The 21,507-nt window shown below is 37.4% G+C and overlaps 1 protein-coding gene across 6 annotated transcripts in view; it reads right to left on the bottom strand.

Moving 5' to 3' along the window:
• The window catches only part of grid2 (glutamate receptor, ionotropic, delta 2), a 485,524-nt gene that overhangs the window by 165,028 nt on the left and 298,989 nt on the right, over nucleotides 1-21,507 (bottom strand). For all 6 annotated transcript variants that reach the window (XR_008634267.2, XR_008634268.2, XM_055168104.2 and 3 more), the window contains exon 4: nucleotides 8,768-8,973. Coding sequence is in view for 4 of the 6 variants with exons in the window: in XM_055168104.2 (XP_055024079.2) it covers nucleotides 8,768-8,973 (206 nt within the window). In the remaining 2 variants the exon portion in view is untranslated. The remainder of the gene's footprint in view (nucleotides 1-8,767; nucleotides 8,974-21,507) is intronic.

Below are 21,507 nucleotides of genomic sequence, written 5' to 3' on the forward strand. Positions count from 1 at the left end.
TTAGTGCTTTAAAACAAGCAAAAAATCTGCCAATGCAATTAGAAACATTTTCTTGAATTAAGTGTTTATGAAAAAAGTCACCTTATTTCAAGAAAATATTTCTTATTCCATTGGCAGATTTTTTTTTTTGCTTGTTTTATGCACTAATTTACTCAAAGTTTATATTTTTACTTATTTTCCTAGATCATTTTGCTCATCAGGAAAATACGTCTTAAGAATTTTTTGATATTTTGACTGAAAACAAGACAAAAATATTAATTAAGGAAGTCATTTTTTGCAGTGCAGCCGTTCTGTTATAAAACCATCATTTGCTCGACCAGAGCTCGCTTATGCCTGTGTGATTTATTGATGCTTGGGCATTATGCAAAGTATGTTTTTTGAAATTATCACAAGAGGAGATCATGTAGAGACTCTGTTTAATGCAATAACAACAAAGCACTGTGTAAAATAAACAGGGTGTAGTATGATAGATGTTTAAAGCGCTTTGATGATGATGATTATGATGATGAAAATTTTATTACTCCGTGGTTGCTCTTTCATGGCTCAGGAGACGTAATGGTGTTCTCAATTATGTTTCATTTAAAGCTGAAGCCTGCCATTTTTTAATGCTATAATGTTTCCTCCCAATCCAGTTTAATATGCAATGTAACTAGATTAATAATATTTCATAATATAAGTATTATAAGCATTAAGAGGTTATATCACAACAGTCAATATTGTATTATTTCAATTAATAACCATGATATTATCAACCTAAACCCTGAAATTGTTTCTCAGTTACTCGAGTGTTTTAGTTTCATGCACAAATTGCAAAGAAATTTTAAGTTTATTTTAGCTTATTCAAATGAAATTTGAAAATTTTACCCATCATGCATTGCAGCATGCATAAATGACCTGCTACTGTTATGTGAGTGTTGTTTTGCTGTTTGTGGTCTTTATTTATACTATTACAGTTGTTTTTGTTCTCATTGTTGCTTATTATTTTTGTGGTGTTAAGTTAAGAGCTAAACTTTTCACTTCATGAGATTTGATTACTGTCACCATTATTGAGTTTTGAGGTCTCTTAAAGAGCCACACAGATCCAAAATCCAAAATGACCTGTATTGGCGTGTGTCATGTAGCTGTCCATCAATTTAAACAATGTGCAAAGTAGTTGAACCAAAAAGTGCACGATTAATAAAGTTATTGGCTTATAGTAGGGAGTCGACTCTGAATCACTGAAACGAGTCGTTATATGGATTGAATCTCCTGCCTGTCTTTATCCATGTAATACGAACACTTTGCATAATAATATCCGCCTACAGCCTTGCCCGGGAGAAACGAAAACTATGACCTGCCCACACAGACACTTCAGCTAGTTAGTGTGTAAACATCATATCTGTGTTTTCAGTTTGTGTTGTTTTCACTACCAAAGGAAGAAAATATGAAGAATCAGTGGTTAAAATTACTTTTTCAAGGAGAAAGATACCCATATGGTTCAGTACCCACTTTATTTGGAACAACATACGTCTCCTTACTACAACCTGTAATTAACATACTTGCTTAAATGAGTGTAAAATGTTAGTTTCTATCGTCGTTTTTATTGCTTGGATTAATGATGAATGATGTGTATTGATGTTAATAATGTAAATCATGTTAGCACTAGGTCAACAAATGTTGCACTATTGTTGGTCTGTGCCACTGATCTGTGGTCTGTGCGAAGACTGTCTCAGTTGACCAATCAGAGCAGAGTAGGCTACTGAAAAGTGGGGTTTTAGGCAGAGTCATTGAACAGCTTCACGCGAATCGTTTGGGGATCTCTGAGAAATGGGGTCATTTTAAATGTATATTCTTAGAAAATTACAGTGTTTTTTGACCTGGACTTATAAACAGTGATAGGACGCTTATAATTTGCATCTTACAGGCTCTTTAAAATAAAACGTGTGGAATAACGTTTCTCATTATTAACTGACCATTTGTAGAACAGGACATGTTTTGTTAATCTAAAAGAATACAGTGCTGGAATGAGACATTTACGTTCAGTGAACGAAAAAAGTAAATTGCCCGTTTAGCAATTTTAAGTACATTTAACTTAAAGTTAATTGTTGATTTAACAAGGCAAAATGTAAACATTTTTTTTAATGATATTTAAGTTGAATCCATTTGTCTGGGCTTACAGGGTAATTCTCCCAATTTGATTTTAGCATACAAATAAAAGGTTTTAGTAAAAAACATGCTGTTTCATGCATTAAATTTCTCTTCTTTCTTATGCCAAAAGGTCATCACTGTTAATTACAATTCATCACAAAGGCTCTTTGTAGTAGGTAAAGCCCCTGTGTCTTTCTTCGTGGCACTGGCACCGGTGGCTGTAAAATGCACAATGAATCACAGCACTCATCATCTTCTCTCCTCCATTTTAAATAATGCATTTCAAAAGGCCTCTATGTTTCCTGCTGCCCTGGAAAGGATTTGTCTGAGCGGATGAAAAGTTTCCCGTGCGTCAGTCAGTATAAGAGCTTGGCGGAGTGCCAACTTTCAGATCACCTTGTCACCTTGAATTAACACTTTAAATATGAACTCTCACATTAATGGGAAAAAACGTCTGTATGAAAGCATTTAACTGACGCAACTACCTTGCAAATTCTGCTTATCGTAAGGTTTTTACAAGCGAACATTTTAGAGCGTGCCATAATCGTCTTTTGCATGTTTAACCTTCAAAGGCAGATATGAACCTCACCCTTTGAATCGAGAGTTATCTTGCAGCAGCTCTGTAATTTCTTTTACATCCTTTATTTTTGCACTTTACTACAGTGCTGCCAACATAGACGCAATGATTTCTCATTTGCCAGTGTTTACCTCTCATTCAATCAGAGCTCTTAAAGGGAAATTTCACACAGAATGGAGACAGTACCCATTCACTTCTATAGTACTTGTTTTTATAGAAATCAATGGGTACGTTAACTGTGTGCTTACCATCATTTATCCAAATATTTCCCTTTTACAGTATGTTCAACAGAAGAAAGAAACTCATACAGGTTTAGAACAACATGAGGCTAATGATGTAAACGATGACCGAATTTACATTTTTGGGTGAACTATCCCTTCAAGGTCTTTCTTTGCGTCAGTGGGCATGACTTTGAGTGCTGGTTAGACCGCCCTGTCTAAACACGTCTACCCGTGTGTGTGTGTGTGTGTGTGTGTATTTGTGTGTGTTCATTTGTGTACGTGTCTGCACACAAGACCATCATTCAAAACCGTAACCTTGAGCTAAATTGACCACAGACGTTGAAGAGTTACTGAGGCCTGTGAATCACGTATAACCACGAGCTGATTTGATACAACAGCTGCCACACCCCTGACAGCTTTGAATGCGAAAATAAATATGGACTTTGGAAGTAACATGCTGAATTTGTCAAATCTGTAATGCACAAGGAGATTGTGATATTTTTTCATAAGCGCAAACAGAAATTGATCTGACAAAGCTGGATTTGCTCAAATCTTGCGAGCGTCAGTCAAGCAATGCAACGCCTGTGTGCGAAGCCATTTTCTGATGACTAATTATGTAAAGCATAATGTACAGTCAGCTGGTCATTATCACAAAATAAACCCCGACAGGGTGATCAGTCTAACATCATACATTATCCCTTATTGCATGGCTGCTTGCCAAATAAATAAATGAATGAACATAGAGCTGGGCGTCGTGACAGTGAAATATGTCAACCTGTTTATATTATAAGAGATTATGTTATTCTGATAATAATGTGATGTATTCATTAGAGAAAGAGAGAGAGAGAAAAGGAGAGAGAGACAGAGAAAAACTCAGCAAGCAATTTTGTGTATAAAAAATAGCCGTCCAAACAGAGGCTAAAACAAGGCAAAATTTGGGCTAGCGGTGTAATTTTATAGGAGTCTACGCATAGTTATTTTGAAAAATATTGCATGTAGCCATATTCAAGTTTATTTTGGCTAAGTGGGTTACTCCAAGCAGGACTATATCGGGTCTATAGTTAACCTAGAGGGTGAAATGACAGCTGTGGCTTGCCGAGAACTGCCCAAATGGATGGTTGTGTTGCTAAGGTCCATATTCAAATATAATATTTTACTGAACCCCCCAATCAAGTAGAGAGTTGTGCAACAGGTCTGTGACATAGTGGGCACAGGCATTTGACTACAAGACCATACAAATCATTCATGTTTTCTTCAAACAATACACTTTAAATGTCCATGGGGTACACTGTTCGTCTCCATACTATAACAGTCTGTCAACCACTTGATGGACATCGACCCTACATACATCATATAGACAGACAGCTCCTAACCTCTCGCCTCACTGACATCCCTCATCACGTCGGACATCTTACTATTAAATACCTGGCATGGGACCCTTCACCCGTGCAACACTGTTTGCCATCTGACTCCATCACTTAACTACTGCTGTCCAGACTAATTACTCGGTCAGACAGCACCGACGTGTTATTTGACGCATGTATGCTTCCTCTTGGTCAATGCTGGACAGGGTCTAGGAAATTATTTGTTATGTTCGCTAACGTGGTCTGAGTAACAATGCTCGTTCTCTGAACAGATGCTAGTTAGTTTACAAATATGGTTTAAGATAAAAACATTTTTAAATCACTAGCATTGTCTTATAAGCTAAGACTGTCTGACATAAGGAAAGCTTTTAAAATTGTATTTGTACACAATAAAGGAGTATCTGATGAAACTTAAAAGTTCTTATATACGAACTACATACTGTATAGCATCATAGGTTTTGACTAATGCAGTTCTGTATTTTGTCATCATTAAACACCAGCCCATGTAAAATATGTCCAGAATTGACCATAAAGCACCAGAGAGAATGTTGGATGCTGCAAGACTTCTAATAGGGGCAATTTGTCTCTAACTATACACAGACTGTCTCTTGTCCGATGACCTGGCCTTTAAATCAGCTTTAAAGTGCAGACAAAGGCTTAAATAAGCCAGATCCACAGCCTTTATGTGACAGTTTCTGATCAAACCAGAATGCTGCAACCACAGTTCTAAGACTCAGTAATGAACAGATGTTTAATAGTCTTTCCTCCTGTGGTGCAGGGAGACCTGAGCGCACTCGCCGTGTGCAGTCAAAGGCCAATAATGAGGCTAACTGTCTAAGTCTCATTTATCAAACACCTAGTGTTTACAAACAATCCATGACGCCTCTCTGTTTATTCAGTATTACTGTGTTCTAGCCAAGTGTGACCCAACCAGGTCCCGGCAACAGGTGATGTTACAGTCCTGATTAAAAGTTAAAATCATGCGCAACGCCACACAGCCAAAGCTAAATAAAATGTGTTATAGAGTGTAAATAGAGTGTGTTGATGTGTTTGCAAGCTCTCTAGTATTCGCTAAATACACTGAAAAAAATGAGTAATTTAATTTACTAAATTTTTTAAAGGTCACTTTTTGTTGATGTTTGAACTGTTTTCAAACAAACGGAGCATAGCTAACTCCTCCCCCTCCCTCTCCCTTCCGTCTTTTCATGAACGCGCCCAACCCCCACCCCCAAATCCTTCTAGTCGTTTATTGGCTGGAACACTTTGTTATATTTTGTGTTGGTAGGTTTGGCCACTGTGTTGTTATTGCCGTTTGTGGAGCTTGAGCTGTCTACAGAGATCGCGTTTTTTTACAGTTTGATCAGCAGTCAGGTAGCAAGCAGATAGTGAGGAGATGTTTGCTGTATGTAACAAAAAATGTTTTACGGTCTAAAACGTGTGAATTTGCTTAGAGCACCTTTAAGGTAAGTTGTTGCAATCAATTTATTTAAGCTACATTTAAACAAAAGTTTTTCTAATTTTTTGTTTAAATGTATCTTAAATAAATTGATTGTGAGTAAATTGTATGAATTCTTTTTTTCAGTGCACAGAGTGTTTTGCAAGAAACAGTTCACCCTGAATCTCTCATAATTTACTCACCCCATGTTATTATCAGACTGATCTCACGTGAAGTTGTGTTATAGTCACAAAAATTTTATTAATTTATTTGTGTCCACGGCTTTCTTTTTCATGTCATTTTATGTTTTGTTTTCTTATTGTTTTTTCCTATTTTCTTACCATTGTTGCTTGGGGTTGAGGTTACAATCACTTTCTGTTACATTTTTAGACATCCTAACCCAAAACCCAAATCTAACCCCAACCCCAAGCGACAATGATTTAAAAATAGGGGGAAAAAAATAGAAAACGATACATAAAATGACAAGAAAAAGAAAGTCGTGCCACGAATACGAAAAACTATTTATAGTAATGCGTGCGAGTGACATGAAAAAACATCCGTGCTCAAGGCACAAAAAAAGCTGAATTTCGTGCCATGGACACAAATAAATCTATTTTTTGTGACTAAAACACGACTTTCTGTGAGATCATGTTGGTTATTTAATATATATATACAGGGGTTATATTGGGATTTGTTATGTTGGGGGATCTGTGTGTGTGTGTGTGGGAGGGGGGGTTCAAGGGGTAACATGTTTAACATGTGTGCGTTCTCGAGGTTCTGAGTGAGATGCGTCAAGCTGTGTTGGTGTTGGCGACTAAGCTTCTGGTGACAAAAAACGATTAACACATCGTGCAAATGAGAGGTATAAAATCACGGCTGCGCATTTCGTTTTGGAGCAGGTGCACCGCACTCACAAACGTGAAGGGTACTTTCCATACAAATAAAGTTATTGGTTTCGCAACACTGGCGCGGAGCAATACATTTAAACAAAAGTTTTTTGTTTTGTTTTGAAATGTTTTGTTTAAATGTAGCTTAAAGAAATTGATTGTGACCACTAAGTGTAAAAAATTGAGTAAATTGAATGAATAATTTTTTTTCAGTGTTTTGCAAGAAACGGTTCACCCGAAATCTCTCATAATTTACTCACTCCATGTTATTATCAGACTGATCTCACGGAAAGTCGTGTTATAGTCACGAACATTTTATTAACTTGTGTCCATGGCACAAAATTTAGCTTTTTTTCTTGCCTTGAGCACGAATGTCTTTTTTCGTGTCACTCGTATGAATTTCTATAAATAGTTTTTCGTGTCCGTGGCACGGCTTTCTTTTCGTGTCATTTTATGTATTGTTTTCTTACAGTTTTTTCCCTATTTTCTTACCATTATCGCTTGGGGTTGGGGTTAGAATCACTTTCTGTTACATTTTTAGACATCCTAACCCCAACTCCAAGCGAGAATAGTTTTAAAAGCGAAAAAAAAACATGTAGAAACCAATACATAAAAGTACATCCTAACCCAAACCCCAAATCTAACCCCAAACCCAAGGGACAATGATTTAAAAATAGGACAAAAATGAGAAAACAATACATAAGATGACAAGAAAAAGATAGTCGTGCCATGGACACGAAAAACTATTTATAGAAATGCGTGCGAGTGATTTATATAGCAATGCTCTCCTACATATTTTGTCGTTGTTGGTATAAGTTGCAGAGAGGTGATAATTGACCAGAAATACACAGTTTTACACCATCTTGCTGTTAACATTTCTCAGTCATTTCGGTGTTCCTACAGACTGAACTACTGTAGTGAATCCACCCTTACAGTTTTAATATCATTATCTCATTTTTGACAGGGGTGGCGTTTTGTGGCTTTTTCTATCTGTTATTCATCTAATAAGCCACTGGAGTCATCTGAATTACGTTTATGATGCATGAGCTTTTAGAGATTTCAACATTTTTAAACTAACATGTATATAAAGGAAAATATAAAGTAAATTTATAAAACAATATTTGTGTTCATCTAGAGCCGAGAAAGTCATACACTTCTCAGATGGCATGAGGGTCCATAAAGTATGAGAGAATGTTTGTGTAAACTATTCATTTAAGAAGCATAATGGCTTATGAAAAAATAGCTTATGTTTATGCAAGTGTAGATTTTAGACAGTGCAGTGGTAGATTTAAAATATGATGTAATTTTGAGTCCATGCATCTTGTGTAAGGATGTTTACACATTCTGTCACCGTCTTATGGAAAATTTCCCCTAATTCCTGCTTAATTTTTGACCCTGGACCCAGCATTCCCCACAGCAATAATCCAATAAAAACGTATGTATTTTTAAATATACTGTGATGATTCCCTGCCTATTTTTAAGACTGTGAGCTCCTCTAATCAACTTATCATCCCCAGGCCCAAGAGTCATTACAGCTGCCTGCAGTCTCAACCACTACTGATGGTTCCTGTCCTATTCTATGTTCCAGCAAAATTGGATTTTGATTGCTTTTCACAAGATATTTTTAATTAAAGGCGAATGAGAATAGCATGTGAGATTAAGCAATACTTCATGGTTTAATTCCCAGGGAGAGTTATCAGAGGGAGTAAAGCCATTTAATGGCTTCCCTACAAATATTGGCAATTAAAACAAGTGACGTTTTTCAATCTAAATAAATTACTATCACCCATAAGAAAAAGGTCTGAGAGGCGAGCTGAAATGGAAAATGCCAATGATTTGAGTGAAGGTAGCGACATGATGATTGTATAAAAAGATATAAAATAACTGAAAATACCACAGCATCCTTACAGATCAGAATAATATGAGCTGGTTAAACCGAGCTTGGACTGACAGATTGAAGAAAAACTGCCTGCTGCTGAAACAGTAGGCCACCAAACATCTGCAACATAATGTACTAGTGGAAATGGAGCCATTTGTATTAAACAGTAAGCGTAAAAATTTACGTTTGGTGTTGGAGCGCATTTGAGGGTGTGATATGCATTATAATGCGCTTGTATATACTATATGGAAGTGTTTGGGAAAGTGTTTGAATGTACCTCTGTAATAAAGGCTTTGGCAGTAGCGGGGCTCATGAACAGCACAGCACGCCGCAATGTGTCCCTGTAGCGATGGAGCTCTTCCACCCTCATGGTGCGGAACATTCCGGTAATCATCATATTGATATTGGATTCCACTTTCTGGAGAGACACGTCCATTCCCTGCTGAGAGGTCTGGTCCAGGAAGTTCTGTATGCCTCGAATATCTGATCAACAACACAAAATATCACACAAATTACATTTGGTTTGATGGAAAATTTTAAGGACTTATCGGTAAAAACTGAGTGCATGTTTAAAATGAATGAATTGTAAAGTGTTGCAAAATAGACAATAAACCACATATAATTTTACATGTACATTTAGGCCTTTAGCAAACTCTTTTAGTGGCTTGAGCTATGCATTTTATTAGCATGTACATGGGACTCGAACCCACAGTATGCACCAATGAGCTACAGGAACACTTTCAATATGCCTTCCAATGTAAATTCTTTTATTAACACCTACATTATCATGACACTAGCATGGGAATGCATTGGGCATGCGAATGGGAGTGGGTGGCAAGAGAAACCGTTGTAAAACGTTTATCACTGCAGTGTTGAGAGGCGGAAGTGCTGTCTCAGGGCTTAGCAAAATAAAAGATGTATTTCACAGAGAAAGAGTTGATGCACACTCATCTGTCTGTGCAGCCGCCCTTTTCCCATATCAAACCGTTTCAGAAAGCAGGATCAAAGTGTTCTTGAAAGAAGGGACCGGGATGAAGAAACTGTGGGGGTTTAAAGGTGGGAGGTGTTGAAGGTGAAAATCTGTCAGCGAGTGACAGAGATGTGAAGGAAAAGAGTCTTTCAAGGAAAGCATCGTATAAAAGGGTCTTATGTGGCCCCTTATTCGTGAGTTGATAAAAGATGACTTACATTTACTTTTAAAGCATAAATATACCATGATATGCCTCCGGGTAAACTCCGGTTAAAAATAATACATCTGTTTGAGTACATACTAGTACTTCAAAAAGAGGTCATGACAAGAGATTTTCTGTTTACATTTTAAACTATTTAAACTCTTTACACTTCCAAGTTCCAATGAAATCAAAACTGGCTAAAAAATTTTTATAATTGCTAAAAAAACATTGTATTTGGTATAATACGTGTTTGCGTGGTTTATGCTTAAAAAAAACACACACACATTATTTTCTACATACCGTACAATTTTGTAGCTCCAAAAACACTGCTTTCCTCAAACGCATTGATTTTGTACAAAACTCATTGATTTGAAAAGCGCTGTGTCCCTGATTGGCCAGCTAACCTGTACGTTGTGATTGGCCTGAATACGAGAACTCGCATCATTGTTTACTTTGGGGTTTGTACCTTTTGCATATCTTTAACATGTACTAATACACACTTACACACCAAAGGAAATGTAAAATTGTGAATTGGACCAAAGTTGCTCTTTAATGTAATATTGCAGTGTTTATTATAAACAATTTATCCGTGTTACTCATTATTTTTTACTTGTTTACTTTGATTACCACTGTGTGTATACTTTATACTACAAGGGCACACGATAATACTTATGAGAAATTCCTCAAGATGGTTTGAATGTTATATTAGTCAAAATGTGACCCTGTCTTTGAAAATCTAGCAACATTTTATTTCTCATTTTATTTGAGATATGATTTGAAGTGATACAACATTTGATGTGGTACATAATGTGAAAAACATTTTGTAAAATATAACCTTGATTATATCTAATATTGACGAAGTAAGACACATGGTTTGAAAGATGAATCAAACTTTGATGCTCCAAATCTCATAATAACATCCTTAAGGGGGTCGCATACTGGACGCGCAGCTAGGGTTGCCACCCATGTCTGATAAAAAACCTGGACATATAGATGACCCGGCCAATTGGTTTGCTCACAAGCCCCCCCCCCCAATAGCATAATATTTCTATAGGCCTATGCAATTATTGGCAAAACTTTACAATTCTCTTTTTTTCAATTCTTATTTGTTAACATTAGTTAATGTATTAACTAACATGAACTAACCGTGAGCAGTACATTTGTTACTGTATTTGTTAATCTTTGATAACGTTAGTAAATAAAAATACTGTTCATGGTTTATTCATGTTAGTTCAAAGTGCATTAACTAATGTTAACAAGATTTAAATAAATGTATTATTAACATTAACAAAGATAAAAAAATTGCTTTATGCTGTAAGTGCAGTTTATTATTAGTTCATGTGTTAACTAATGAACCTTATTGTAAAGTGTTACCCAATTATTTGTTCATTATGTTAAAATATGTAAATCAGGTTTACAATTTATTAAAGCTGCTTATACTATTTATGTAAACTGTTTTTATTTATATTCCATTGCAACTTTAAACAGGTCTAAATAGCAACTAGCAAATATGCACATGAAATTAAACTTGTTGAACTCACCTCAACATGTATTTTACAATCATTTAACCCGCCATGGGAAAAGCTGAAGTCACTGTTACAAACTCTACACCATGCAAGATTTTAACTCTTTTAAGACAGGGATACACTTTCGTGTAGTCTGGTGTAAAATATGTCTTATATTTTCGCTTTTGGGGCACTCTCCCTCTGCCATGGCGCTCCTGTTTCTAGATACACTGATTAGTTTGGTTCGGGAGAAGAGATAAAAGCCCGCCCACACTGACAATTGATTGGTTGATGTCCTGAAACAGGCCAATCAGGAAGCTCTCTGTCTTACATGCGCTAAATGAGGCAAACACACACACAGACGCAAGGTCTCCCTCTCTGCCGTGCGCGCGCTAAATTTCATATTCACATAGCGTTTCGAAAACCGGGACATTCAGTGTCCCGGGAGAGTTGATAAATTTCCCGGGACAGGTTATTAAAAAGAAGGACAATCCCGGTAAAACAGGGACAGGTGGCAACCCTACGCGCAGCTCAGCGTCGCACAGCGCCGCGTTGAGTTGCATCTAGGATAGTCTCGCGTAGCTGCTTTTTCTGGACAAAGCCTGCCCACGTGCTGTTTGACCGACATGTCAAACAACCAATCACAGTTTGTTTCGTCTAGCATCACGTTTCAGACTCCCCACAATAACGAGCCTGCTGGCAACAAGTCAGTTATTGAAATAACCAGCTGCAATTGAATAGCATCTAAATAAACAACATTACTCACCATAGAACAACGTTGTGCACTTCATCAACAGCCACACCAATGAGACGCTCCCGCTAAACATCTGTTTGAAGCATATCTCTCCACTTTTTAACACATACAAGCAATTCAGGAGAACTGAACTTTTTGACTCCACTAACTGCCTCAAGCAAATCTCTTGGAAGTCTTTGTCGCGAACTTTGCATATTTTTGAGAATCCAATGTTTAGCTGATCATGATAACTGGTCATTATTATCCACGTGAACACGACTGCTTCTCTTCCTCAATGGAACCTCAGAGCTTTGTTTTTCAGGGACCGAAACTAATCGCGACACTCGCGTCTCCTGGAAATCCGGTTTATTTCAACCAATCAAAGACGACTTTGACCTTCTCACAGGGTTTTCAGAAAAGTGTACGAAAAACATCAGACGTTTAGCCAACAGTCTGTGGGCGTGACGTCTGAGGCTGAGACTACATCTAGGAAAACTTGGAGGTATCGTACACCGAAGTGCACATTAAATAGCGCAAGCTTAATCAGATAGCATCTACTTCAAAATGCTAAATATATGTTAGCAGCCAATGTTAATCGTTAATGATTTGGAACAAATATGATGTTATTCAATGTCAAACTATGTGAGTGACGCTCTGTGGCGCGACAGGGATTTGAGCAACTTCCTGAGTCATAGCTGGGCGCCGCGGACAGGCGCCACCTGTCGCCGCCGGTGTGCGTATACTCAGAGATAACAATGTGTTAGATTTTTTTTAGAACTACTCGGCGCTGAGCTACGCGTCCGGTGTGCGACCCCCTTTAGACGTTAGCCTGGATTTTACAGAAATGGTCACAAATATCACTCAACATTATAACAGACATTCAATATATGATAATACTATGTTTTGAATAAGTATTTAAATAAACTAAATAGTTCTAGTATTAACATTCTTTAGGGGTAATTCACTTAATGAGCACCTTTTGTCCGATTCATGATTTTACATTTCCTTTGGTGTGTAGGTGTATATTAGTACATGTTAACGATATGCAACAGGTACAAACTCCAAAGTAAACGATGACGCGAGTTATCATCTCCAACGTAAATATCTTTTCTTGGACTACAACAAACACATGGATTGTAGGCAACAGTTTACTTCCTGGGATTGGTGATGTAGTAAAGACAGACATTATCATAATTCCTCTCGCTTGGACTCGCAGCCTGTAAGTTAACTCCTGTGAGCATAGCATTGTGAGCAAATCTTTTAAACATGGTAAGGAGCGTCACATTTCCGGCTGACGTCAAAGGTATTGAGACCAATCACAACGTACAGATTAGCTGGCCAATCAGGGACACAGCGCTTTTCAAATCTGTGCGTTTCAGGAAGAGAGGGAAATCTGCACCTACAAAAATCTATGGTATGTGGCAAATAAACCACGCAAACACATTCTATTATACAAAATACACAAAAAAGCGTTGTTTTTAGCAATGAAATAGGTTCTCTTTAATGACCTTGGTTTATTAGCAGAAACATTCCCCTCAACACCTTCACTCACTAAAATACTGTACAGTCCCTGGATGATGCTGAACATGAGTACAAGATCCACACCACGCAGGAAAAGAGTCAAAACCACCCATGCCTCCATCTGTGTGTTGGATCCAATTTAAGCCAATCTACAAATGCATCTCTTCTAGAAATCTCTCACTGGGTTCCCCTGCTAACATGGAGGGCAGGGCTCCAGCAGACAGCAGCTTGTGTTTTTAGCAAAGCACACATAGAGGGACCCGATGCGGTCCCTGTGCTGGAGCGGCATCTGTGAAGTTGATGTTTACAGACATGCTACAAAACTTTGTTATTGGAGGACAGAGTAAAAACACACATGCGCTGCTAGTTATTTCTTATTTACTGCCCTGTAAAGACATTACAGGCCTTTATTCATAGACGTGATGTATTAGCCTTATTCCATCTGTCCTTACAGCAGAGGTTATGGGGATGAGAGATAAACATAAATAGGCACATAGCACAGCGCTAAAACACCCATGAGGTCCTCTTCTTCTTCTGTCAGAAAATACACATGTAATTATAATCAGCATTAGCATCTTCATTATCATTAGTGACTGCTTTGTCTTTCACTGTCAGACATTCCCAGCTGTGACTCCGAGGATCTACAGCTTACTTCCTGAGAACATCTAAACTTTATACTAATCATCGGGTAACATCAAAATCTGCATTGCTTTAATTAGAAAATAGATCACATAGACACACATTTTTATACCCCTAGTGTGCACAAAATCAAATTAATTGTCCAGACAAATTAGCCAATCAAAATATGTCTTCCTGTCAAGCTTAAGCTCCCATTCCACCACATCCCAAAGATGCTCTATTGGGTTGAGATCTAGTGTGTGGGGGCCATTTTAATACAGTGAACTCATTGTCATGTTCAAGAAACCAATTAGAAATTTTTTGAGCTTTGTGACATGGTGCATTATCCTGCTGGAAGTAGCCATCAGAGGATGGGTACATGGTGATCATAAAGAGATGGACAAGGTCAGAAACAATGCTCAGGTAGGCCGTGGTATTTAAACAACGCCCAATTGGCACTAAGGGGCCTAAAGTGTGCCAAGAAAACACCCCCCACACCATTACACCACCACCAACAGCCTGCACAGTGATAACAAGGCATGATGGATCCATGTTCTCATTTTGTTTATGCCAAATTCTGACTCTACCATCTGAATGTCTCAACAGAAATCGAGACTCATCAGACCAGGAAACATTTTTTCAGTCTTCAACTGTCCAAATTTGGTGAGCTCATGCAAATTGTAGCCTCTTTTTCCTATTTGTAGTGGAGATGAGTGGTACCCGGTGGGGTCTTCTGCTGTTGTAGCTCATCCGCCTCAAGGTTGTGCGTGTTGTGGCTTCACAAATGCTTTGCTGCATACCTCAGTTGTAACGAGTGGTTATTTGCTTTTACCAAAGTGATGTTGGGTTTGGGGCTTCATAAATACTTCATCCTCATAATCGTACAAATTAGCCACCTCGCGACATACCTTGTGATCTACGTCTTGCCATAAGATATTTGAGATCATATCTGAGATATAATTTTTTGAAACAGGAGTCTACCCTGAAGCATATCTTGGTATATTTATTTTTTTAATGCAATTGATAAAAAGTCATCTTTTAGCAACTTGCAACTGAAGGGAAAACACCTTCATCTGATGTTTACCTTAAGAAAACTTTTTACTTCACATCTTTGTCAGTCAGTTTCAGCACCCCCACCCCACCCTCCTAGTTTCCTCTATAAATCACCCCTATGGTCTTTCAGACTAAAGAAGCCTAATAAAATCTTTCATCTTAACATAGAAATATTAACAAAAGTAAACACTCAAGGAAATACTAAACACCACATGCAATCACTCAAATCTTTTATTCCTGTATCCTTCTGCCTCTTTCTCTATTTAACGGAGAAATCAGCGGTTCACCTCCTGATTAGCGTACGTCAACTCCTGCCTTAGCCTTCATTCAAAATCTTCACTTGAGTCAATATAGGCCAGTTTCCTCTTGTCAACTGATTACTAATTAGAAGGATCTGGCACTATTTTTGGCCAATATGACTTCTCGAAATCAAATTCCAGAACCAGAAAGATGCTCAGAGTGACAGTCGTATGCGGCTTAGAAGAAACCGAGAGTTGAATGGAAAGGGCCGGATCTCAATCCCACAGCTGAATGCTGATTGAGTGAGCTCTCACACTGGGAATTTCCCACAAGCCACATCCTCTCCACTGTGTGTAATGTTTCTAGTAGGCTTTATGACACCAGCAAGCAACAAAAAAAGGCTTGAAAGAAACCTTCACGTCACCGCACAAATCGCTGAGAGAGAGAGATTTAGAAAATATCTCAGCTCAAATCAATAATCTATTTAGACGTGAATTCACATGCTGGTACTACTTTGCACTCGTCTAGCTGGTAAAGCTGGTCAATAAGGGCAGTTTGAGAAAAATTACATTGTGAGGTCATTTTGGGGAAAATCATGCGTACTATTCTCATTATTTTTGATTTACTGTATGGCTTAAGCACTAGGTTGTATTGTCCTGTACACAACAATCTAGTTATATTCATATATCCTTATCTGCTCACAAATTATATTTATGACTATTCTTCAAATTTATTTTACTTTACATTTACATTTACACTGATTCTGTGCTTAAATGTTATTGCACTAAGCATAATGCTGTGATAAACGTTATTCAAGTTTCATTCAGTTTTTCAGTTACCAAGGACATATCCTCTCCGCAAAAAAAGGTCTGGATTGCTTTCAAGCTTGTCTGGTAATATCAAAGCATCTTAAACGTTTCGAATATGTATTTTTGCTCATAATGAAGAAACCTTAGGGTGCATTAGCACTATGTGTGCCATACAATACCCAAAAACGTTTGACCCTCAAAATCTGCAGTCTTTATCTTAAAGAGCACCTATTCCATTGCTAAAAACGTTATTTTGAGTATTTGGTATAAAACAATGTGTGCGCGTGGTTAATGATTAAAAAAACATATTATTTTCCACATATTGTACATTTTTGTAGCTCCAGACTTCCCCCTCTTACTGAAATGAACTGATTCGTGTACAAAACTTAATTTGAAAAGCGTTTTGTCCCTGATTGGCCAGCTAAGCTGTACATTGTGATTGGCCTGAATACCTCTGATGTCAGCTGGAAATGTAACGCTTTTTACCATGTTTGAAAGATTCGCTAACAATGCAAGGCTAACAGGAGTGAACTTACAGGTTGAGTCTGAAGCGGGAGGAATTACGATAATGTCGTAATGTTTGGAGTGCTCTACATATGCACGAGGTTGGTAATATGCATAAAACACGCCCAAACCAGCTTCATATAAAGGCTTTCGGCAGCGATGGTCCACAATTTTTTTTTTATAGCAGTTTGTCATAGAAGCAAAAGAGCTTGAAAAGGTTATGTTTTGCTTTGCATTTTTTATTTGGGAGGTTTTCCTGTCGCTGGAGGAAGTCAGTGCTATACAATGACCAGAGTGACATTAAATAAGTATTGGATTGCATTAACAAATATGACATTAAATTAATATGACAGAGACACACATCTATGTGACGTTAACATTAGGCGTTAAGCAGACACTTTCATGTAGAGATTTAAAAAGTGAGGAAGGAAAGCGTAAAGATTTGTCATTATGTGCATCTTCTTTATATGTGTAGAAAAAATAAATAGGCTATAATAATGTATAATATAATGTATATAATAATAATAATAATAAAAATATTATAATATAAAATATAATCATGTCAATTTTATATATCAACATTATTATAAACATTACAATTATAGCCTAGTATTTGATTACAGTGTACGTGATATTGCGTATGTGAATTTTTGCGTACATTTAGAAGAAATTTCAATACAAAAGTTTTAGTTGAATCACGATTTTTCATGCACAAATTTGTGCGTATGCATGCTTAATAAACGAGACCCAATGACCAATTAAATACATTCACTCTTGTGACCCAACCGCATGATTCAGAGGCCGAATGGTTATCATGAGGGTATAATAGGGTCACTGGCCTAGATCATTATTAATTATCTCCACAAAGAGAGATTTAATTACCTTTATCTTTTTCATTCACTTGTCTGTTAGCCATGAAATCATCTTCTTTGGACTTGCTGCACATCAAATTAACCTTATCCTGGTTTTGCAAAGTGTTGGACAGGTTACGGTAATATTAAGCAGTACGCCACAGCTATTGAAACTGAATTTATGGAAGGTGGTAATGGTACATGTATTAGAAGTCAATGGCTTCACCTTAAGCAGTGAGACAACACATTATGTTTGACACACGTCTTTGTTATCTGCTGTATAATCATCTAAATTTAGAATTCAAAGAGGACTTAGAACATAAAGGAAATTTTACATCTTATTACATATGAATCAATGCATGCTTTTTATTAATATATTTTTACAAGGTTAATCAAAAACGTATTTTACCCACGCTTGAGGCCCTATTTGGATATCCTTGGTTAAATTTAGTCATTCACCTTTACATGCTACACAATGACATAGACCATTTTTGGCTGTATCCATGAAGAGACTTTAACATCCGTAAAATGGTTCTTCAGATTATACTAAAATACAAGTAAACAATAAGTATTTATAAAAAATTTTGTATGGCATTGTTGTAAAGAACCTTTTGTAGCACCTTAATTTTTAATATTTAATTGCATTTGAGCATGTTACAATAGCATCATTCTTCTCTTTGTACATTGAGCTTAATTGTTTTCACACAGTTCCAGAAAGAACCAATTAGGGAACCTACATCCCTCTACAGATAATACCAATTAGTATTATCCTTAGGCTATAAGCATGTGCTTTCTCTCAGGAAGACGTGACATGTATGATTACATAGAAGTTAGTTTGTGTAGCTGAAAATGGCACCCCGTCAAATGAAAGTTGTAAGTTATATAATTAAGGGGGGGGGGGGGTCAATGGTATTTCATGCATTCTGACTTATTAACACAGTTATAAAGTTGTTTCCTCATGTTAAACGTATATAGGCAAAGTGTCAAAAAAGCAGTTGGGCATGGTATTTTTGTGCCGAATGCACTTCGCCAGGGTTCGTACAAGTTTCTGAATTTTTTTTTCGACTATGGGTCCAACTGACGTTTCAGGGGTTTTCTATACATAGCACTTCTTTATATGGGCACTTCCCCCGGAAAACCCCGCCCACCCGTCAATCAGCGGGAGACGCTAGATCTTGCAAACCATATCACACGACACAGCTTTGTTTAATTTGAAAACTCAACAATGGTACGAAAGATGAAGTGTGTTTTTGGATGTAAGGAGAAGAAAGCCAGCCTTATGAAAACAATGGATATAGTTTATTATCCGGGGTAGCAGCGGAGTTTTGCGTGTGTGTTTGATGCACTGGATTTTCCCAACCGGGTCACAAGTTGCATGCGGTAAGTAAGACTTCTGTCTTATATTGGAAATAGGCGCGTGCATATATAAATGACATTAACATGTAGTGAATCATAAGTTGTGTTGCACTGTTGCATGACTCGTACTCGCTCCACCCGCAGGAGTAACTCCTCCTTCTTCATTTTTTCGTACGTTATCAGAAAGATTCGGTAAAGCGAATCTTTCTTTTATAAATCTGATTAAACTAAAGACTCTTCGGAGATATGAAGTATGTAATACTACTCTATACTCCAGATTAACATCAGAAATGCAGAAACAACGTGTGTTACGTGAGCTTTAAACTATAAGGTACGAGAGTATTATCCGCAATTTCTCTCACAGGATACTATGCGCATGCATTTATTTTCTGTTTTGATCATAACCAAATGCATGATTATCTCAATTTTTTAGCACAGATAGTGAGGAGCTCCATGATCTGCATTTAAAACCCCTGTGTAAAACACCTGAACGATGTTGTTTCGATGATAAATGCATCATCACTACAACAGATCAGCGATGTTTCTGCCTTTTGTCTGTTCCAGGATGTGTTCCAGAAATGTTACTAGGCCCCCTTTTCGGGAGCTATGCCAGAATCCATTACGTGACGTGTTTGCATTCACATCTGTGATTAACATGCTATGTGAAAAGGGTTAAAAAGTAGCTACATTCAGTGAAGCATCTTTTTAATGAAGACTGATCAGTCACTGAGACATTTATGAAACAGGTGATTGGATATTTTTCCAGAACTGAATGCTATGAAGCAAAACCGACTTTAGGAGATACATGCATCCACCAAGCAACTCGCATTTAGATGCCAGGAATGCAAATGCTAAACATTTATTCTTTTTGGCAGACACTTTTATCTGAAGTGACTTACAGTTCATTACAAGGTATATATTTTATCAGTATATTATGTGTTGACCCCCTAGGGATGAAAGCCATGACATTTCCAATGCAAATGCAATGCTCTACCAATTGAGCTACTGTGGGCTCTATCATACACCCGCCCAATGCGCAACACAAGTGTCTTTTGCTAGTTTCAACCCGGCACAATTATTATTTTAACGTCAGAGCCGATGGTGTGGTGGACAGTGCTCCGACATGTGGTGCAGACGCGCTTCCGGCGACCCAAGTTCGAGTCCCGGCTCGAGGTCCTTTGCTGATCCCATACCCCTCTTTCCACTCTGTACTTTCCTGTCACCTCGTAATTACTGTCTATCAAATAAAGGCAACATGGGCCAAAATATTATAATTTTAACGTTTAGCGCCACATTGTTTAAATAGCAAATGCATTTGAGCCCAATTTTGCGACCATGGGCATTCTGGTCTGAAAACGAGGTGTGTTCAGGCACATTGTTGGTGTGTTGCTATTTTGAGGCAACTAAAATAGACTACGCCATTGACCAACTAAAACCTGGTCTAAAGTCAATGCCGCAATGTTGTTTTTGTCATTTAATGAGCGCGTTAGTAATACGCGCTTACAGTTTAAATGAGACGACAATCACATGGATGCGTGGCAGCACATTAACGTTTTAAAATATGTAGAATCAAAGGATTAAAATTTAAACGATTATTATTGAGTCACTTGGACATAAATGAGGATCGATTATGAGACGTTAAAAGGCATAAAGAGCTGCTTCACCTGTCAGCCTGTAAGTAATTCAATGTTTTGTTTTAAACAAATGCAAATATTAAATATATTTTTAACTTTTTTTTTTTTAAATGCTACCCCACAAATTTATTGTATATGATGACTTTGTACCTGTGGATATGATGAGATGCGAGCAGTTTTTATGCCTTTCAATGCATTCATGGCGCTGTCCGAGTGCTGAAAGCTCTCCGCACGTTTGTAAATTCTTTATCTTCTGTTTGTTACAAATAAAGTATTTTTAGAGTACAAACCTTTTGTTGCAAAAAATGAAATCAATGCAATATTTTAATATCAATCCTAAACTGGTGGTCTTCTTCCTCTGCTTAGACTCTCTTTGATTTATTGCACATTACACCCAAAACACCCATTACTCATTAAGAGAATAGCAACAACCCTTTTAGGCCGTGCGTTTGGCACACAAACCATTTTTTCGTTGTTAAATTAGCAATAGTGGAATCGAACACACCCCTTTAGACCGTGCGCTTTAGACAATGTGCTTAGATCATTAAAATAGGGCCCTATATATACTATGTCTATATTGTTAAATACCATTTTTTTAAATCATTTGTTCTGACTGCAGATATTTAACACATGCTGCAAGTTAAAGAGGTTAAGACTTTTCTGAGGTCTCTTTTAGCACCAATAGACCTGAAAATAAGTGACACAGAGGAAACCGAAATCAATCCACCAATGAACTCTCTATTGTCCAAGAAACCATTTTTTAAAGCCAAGGCAATCTTAAAGTATTTTGTTCTCTTTGAAAGACCTCTTGCTCAGAGGCCAGCTCATCAAATGACCGTGAATTCTATCATCTGAGTCAGTGGTCAGCTCTTAGCAAGTTTAAAGCAGAATAAGAGCGAATCTCTAAGGCTTCATTACTATATAGCCGAGCAGGGCATGTGGCCTCCGGACGTGGCTGAAACCACATCCGTTTTTCTTTGAAGACAGGTACTTATTCATCCGCACCTAAACGTAGTGAGGC

Source organism: Misgurnus anguillicaudatus, chromosome 5 (genome assembly GCF_027580225.2).
Source record: "Misgurnus anguillicaudatus chromosome 5, ASM2758022v2, whole genome shotgun sequence".
Taxonomy (NCBI): domain Eukaryota; kingdom Metazoa; phylum Chordata; class Actinopteri; order Cypriniformes; family Cobitidae; genus Misgurnus; species Misgurnus anguillicaudatus.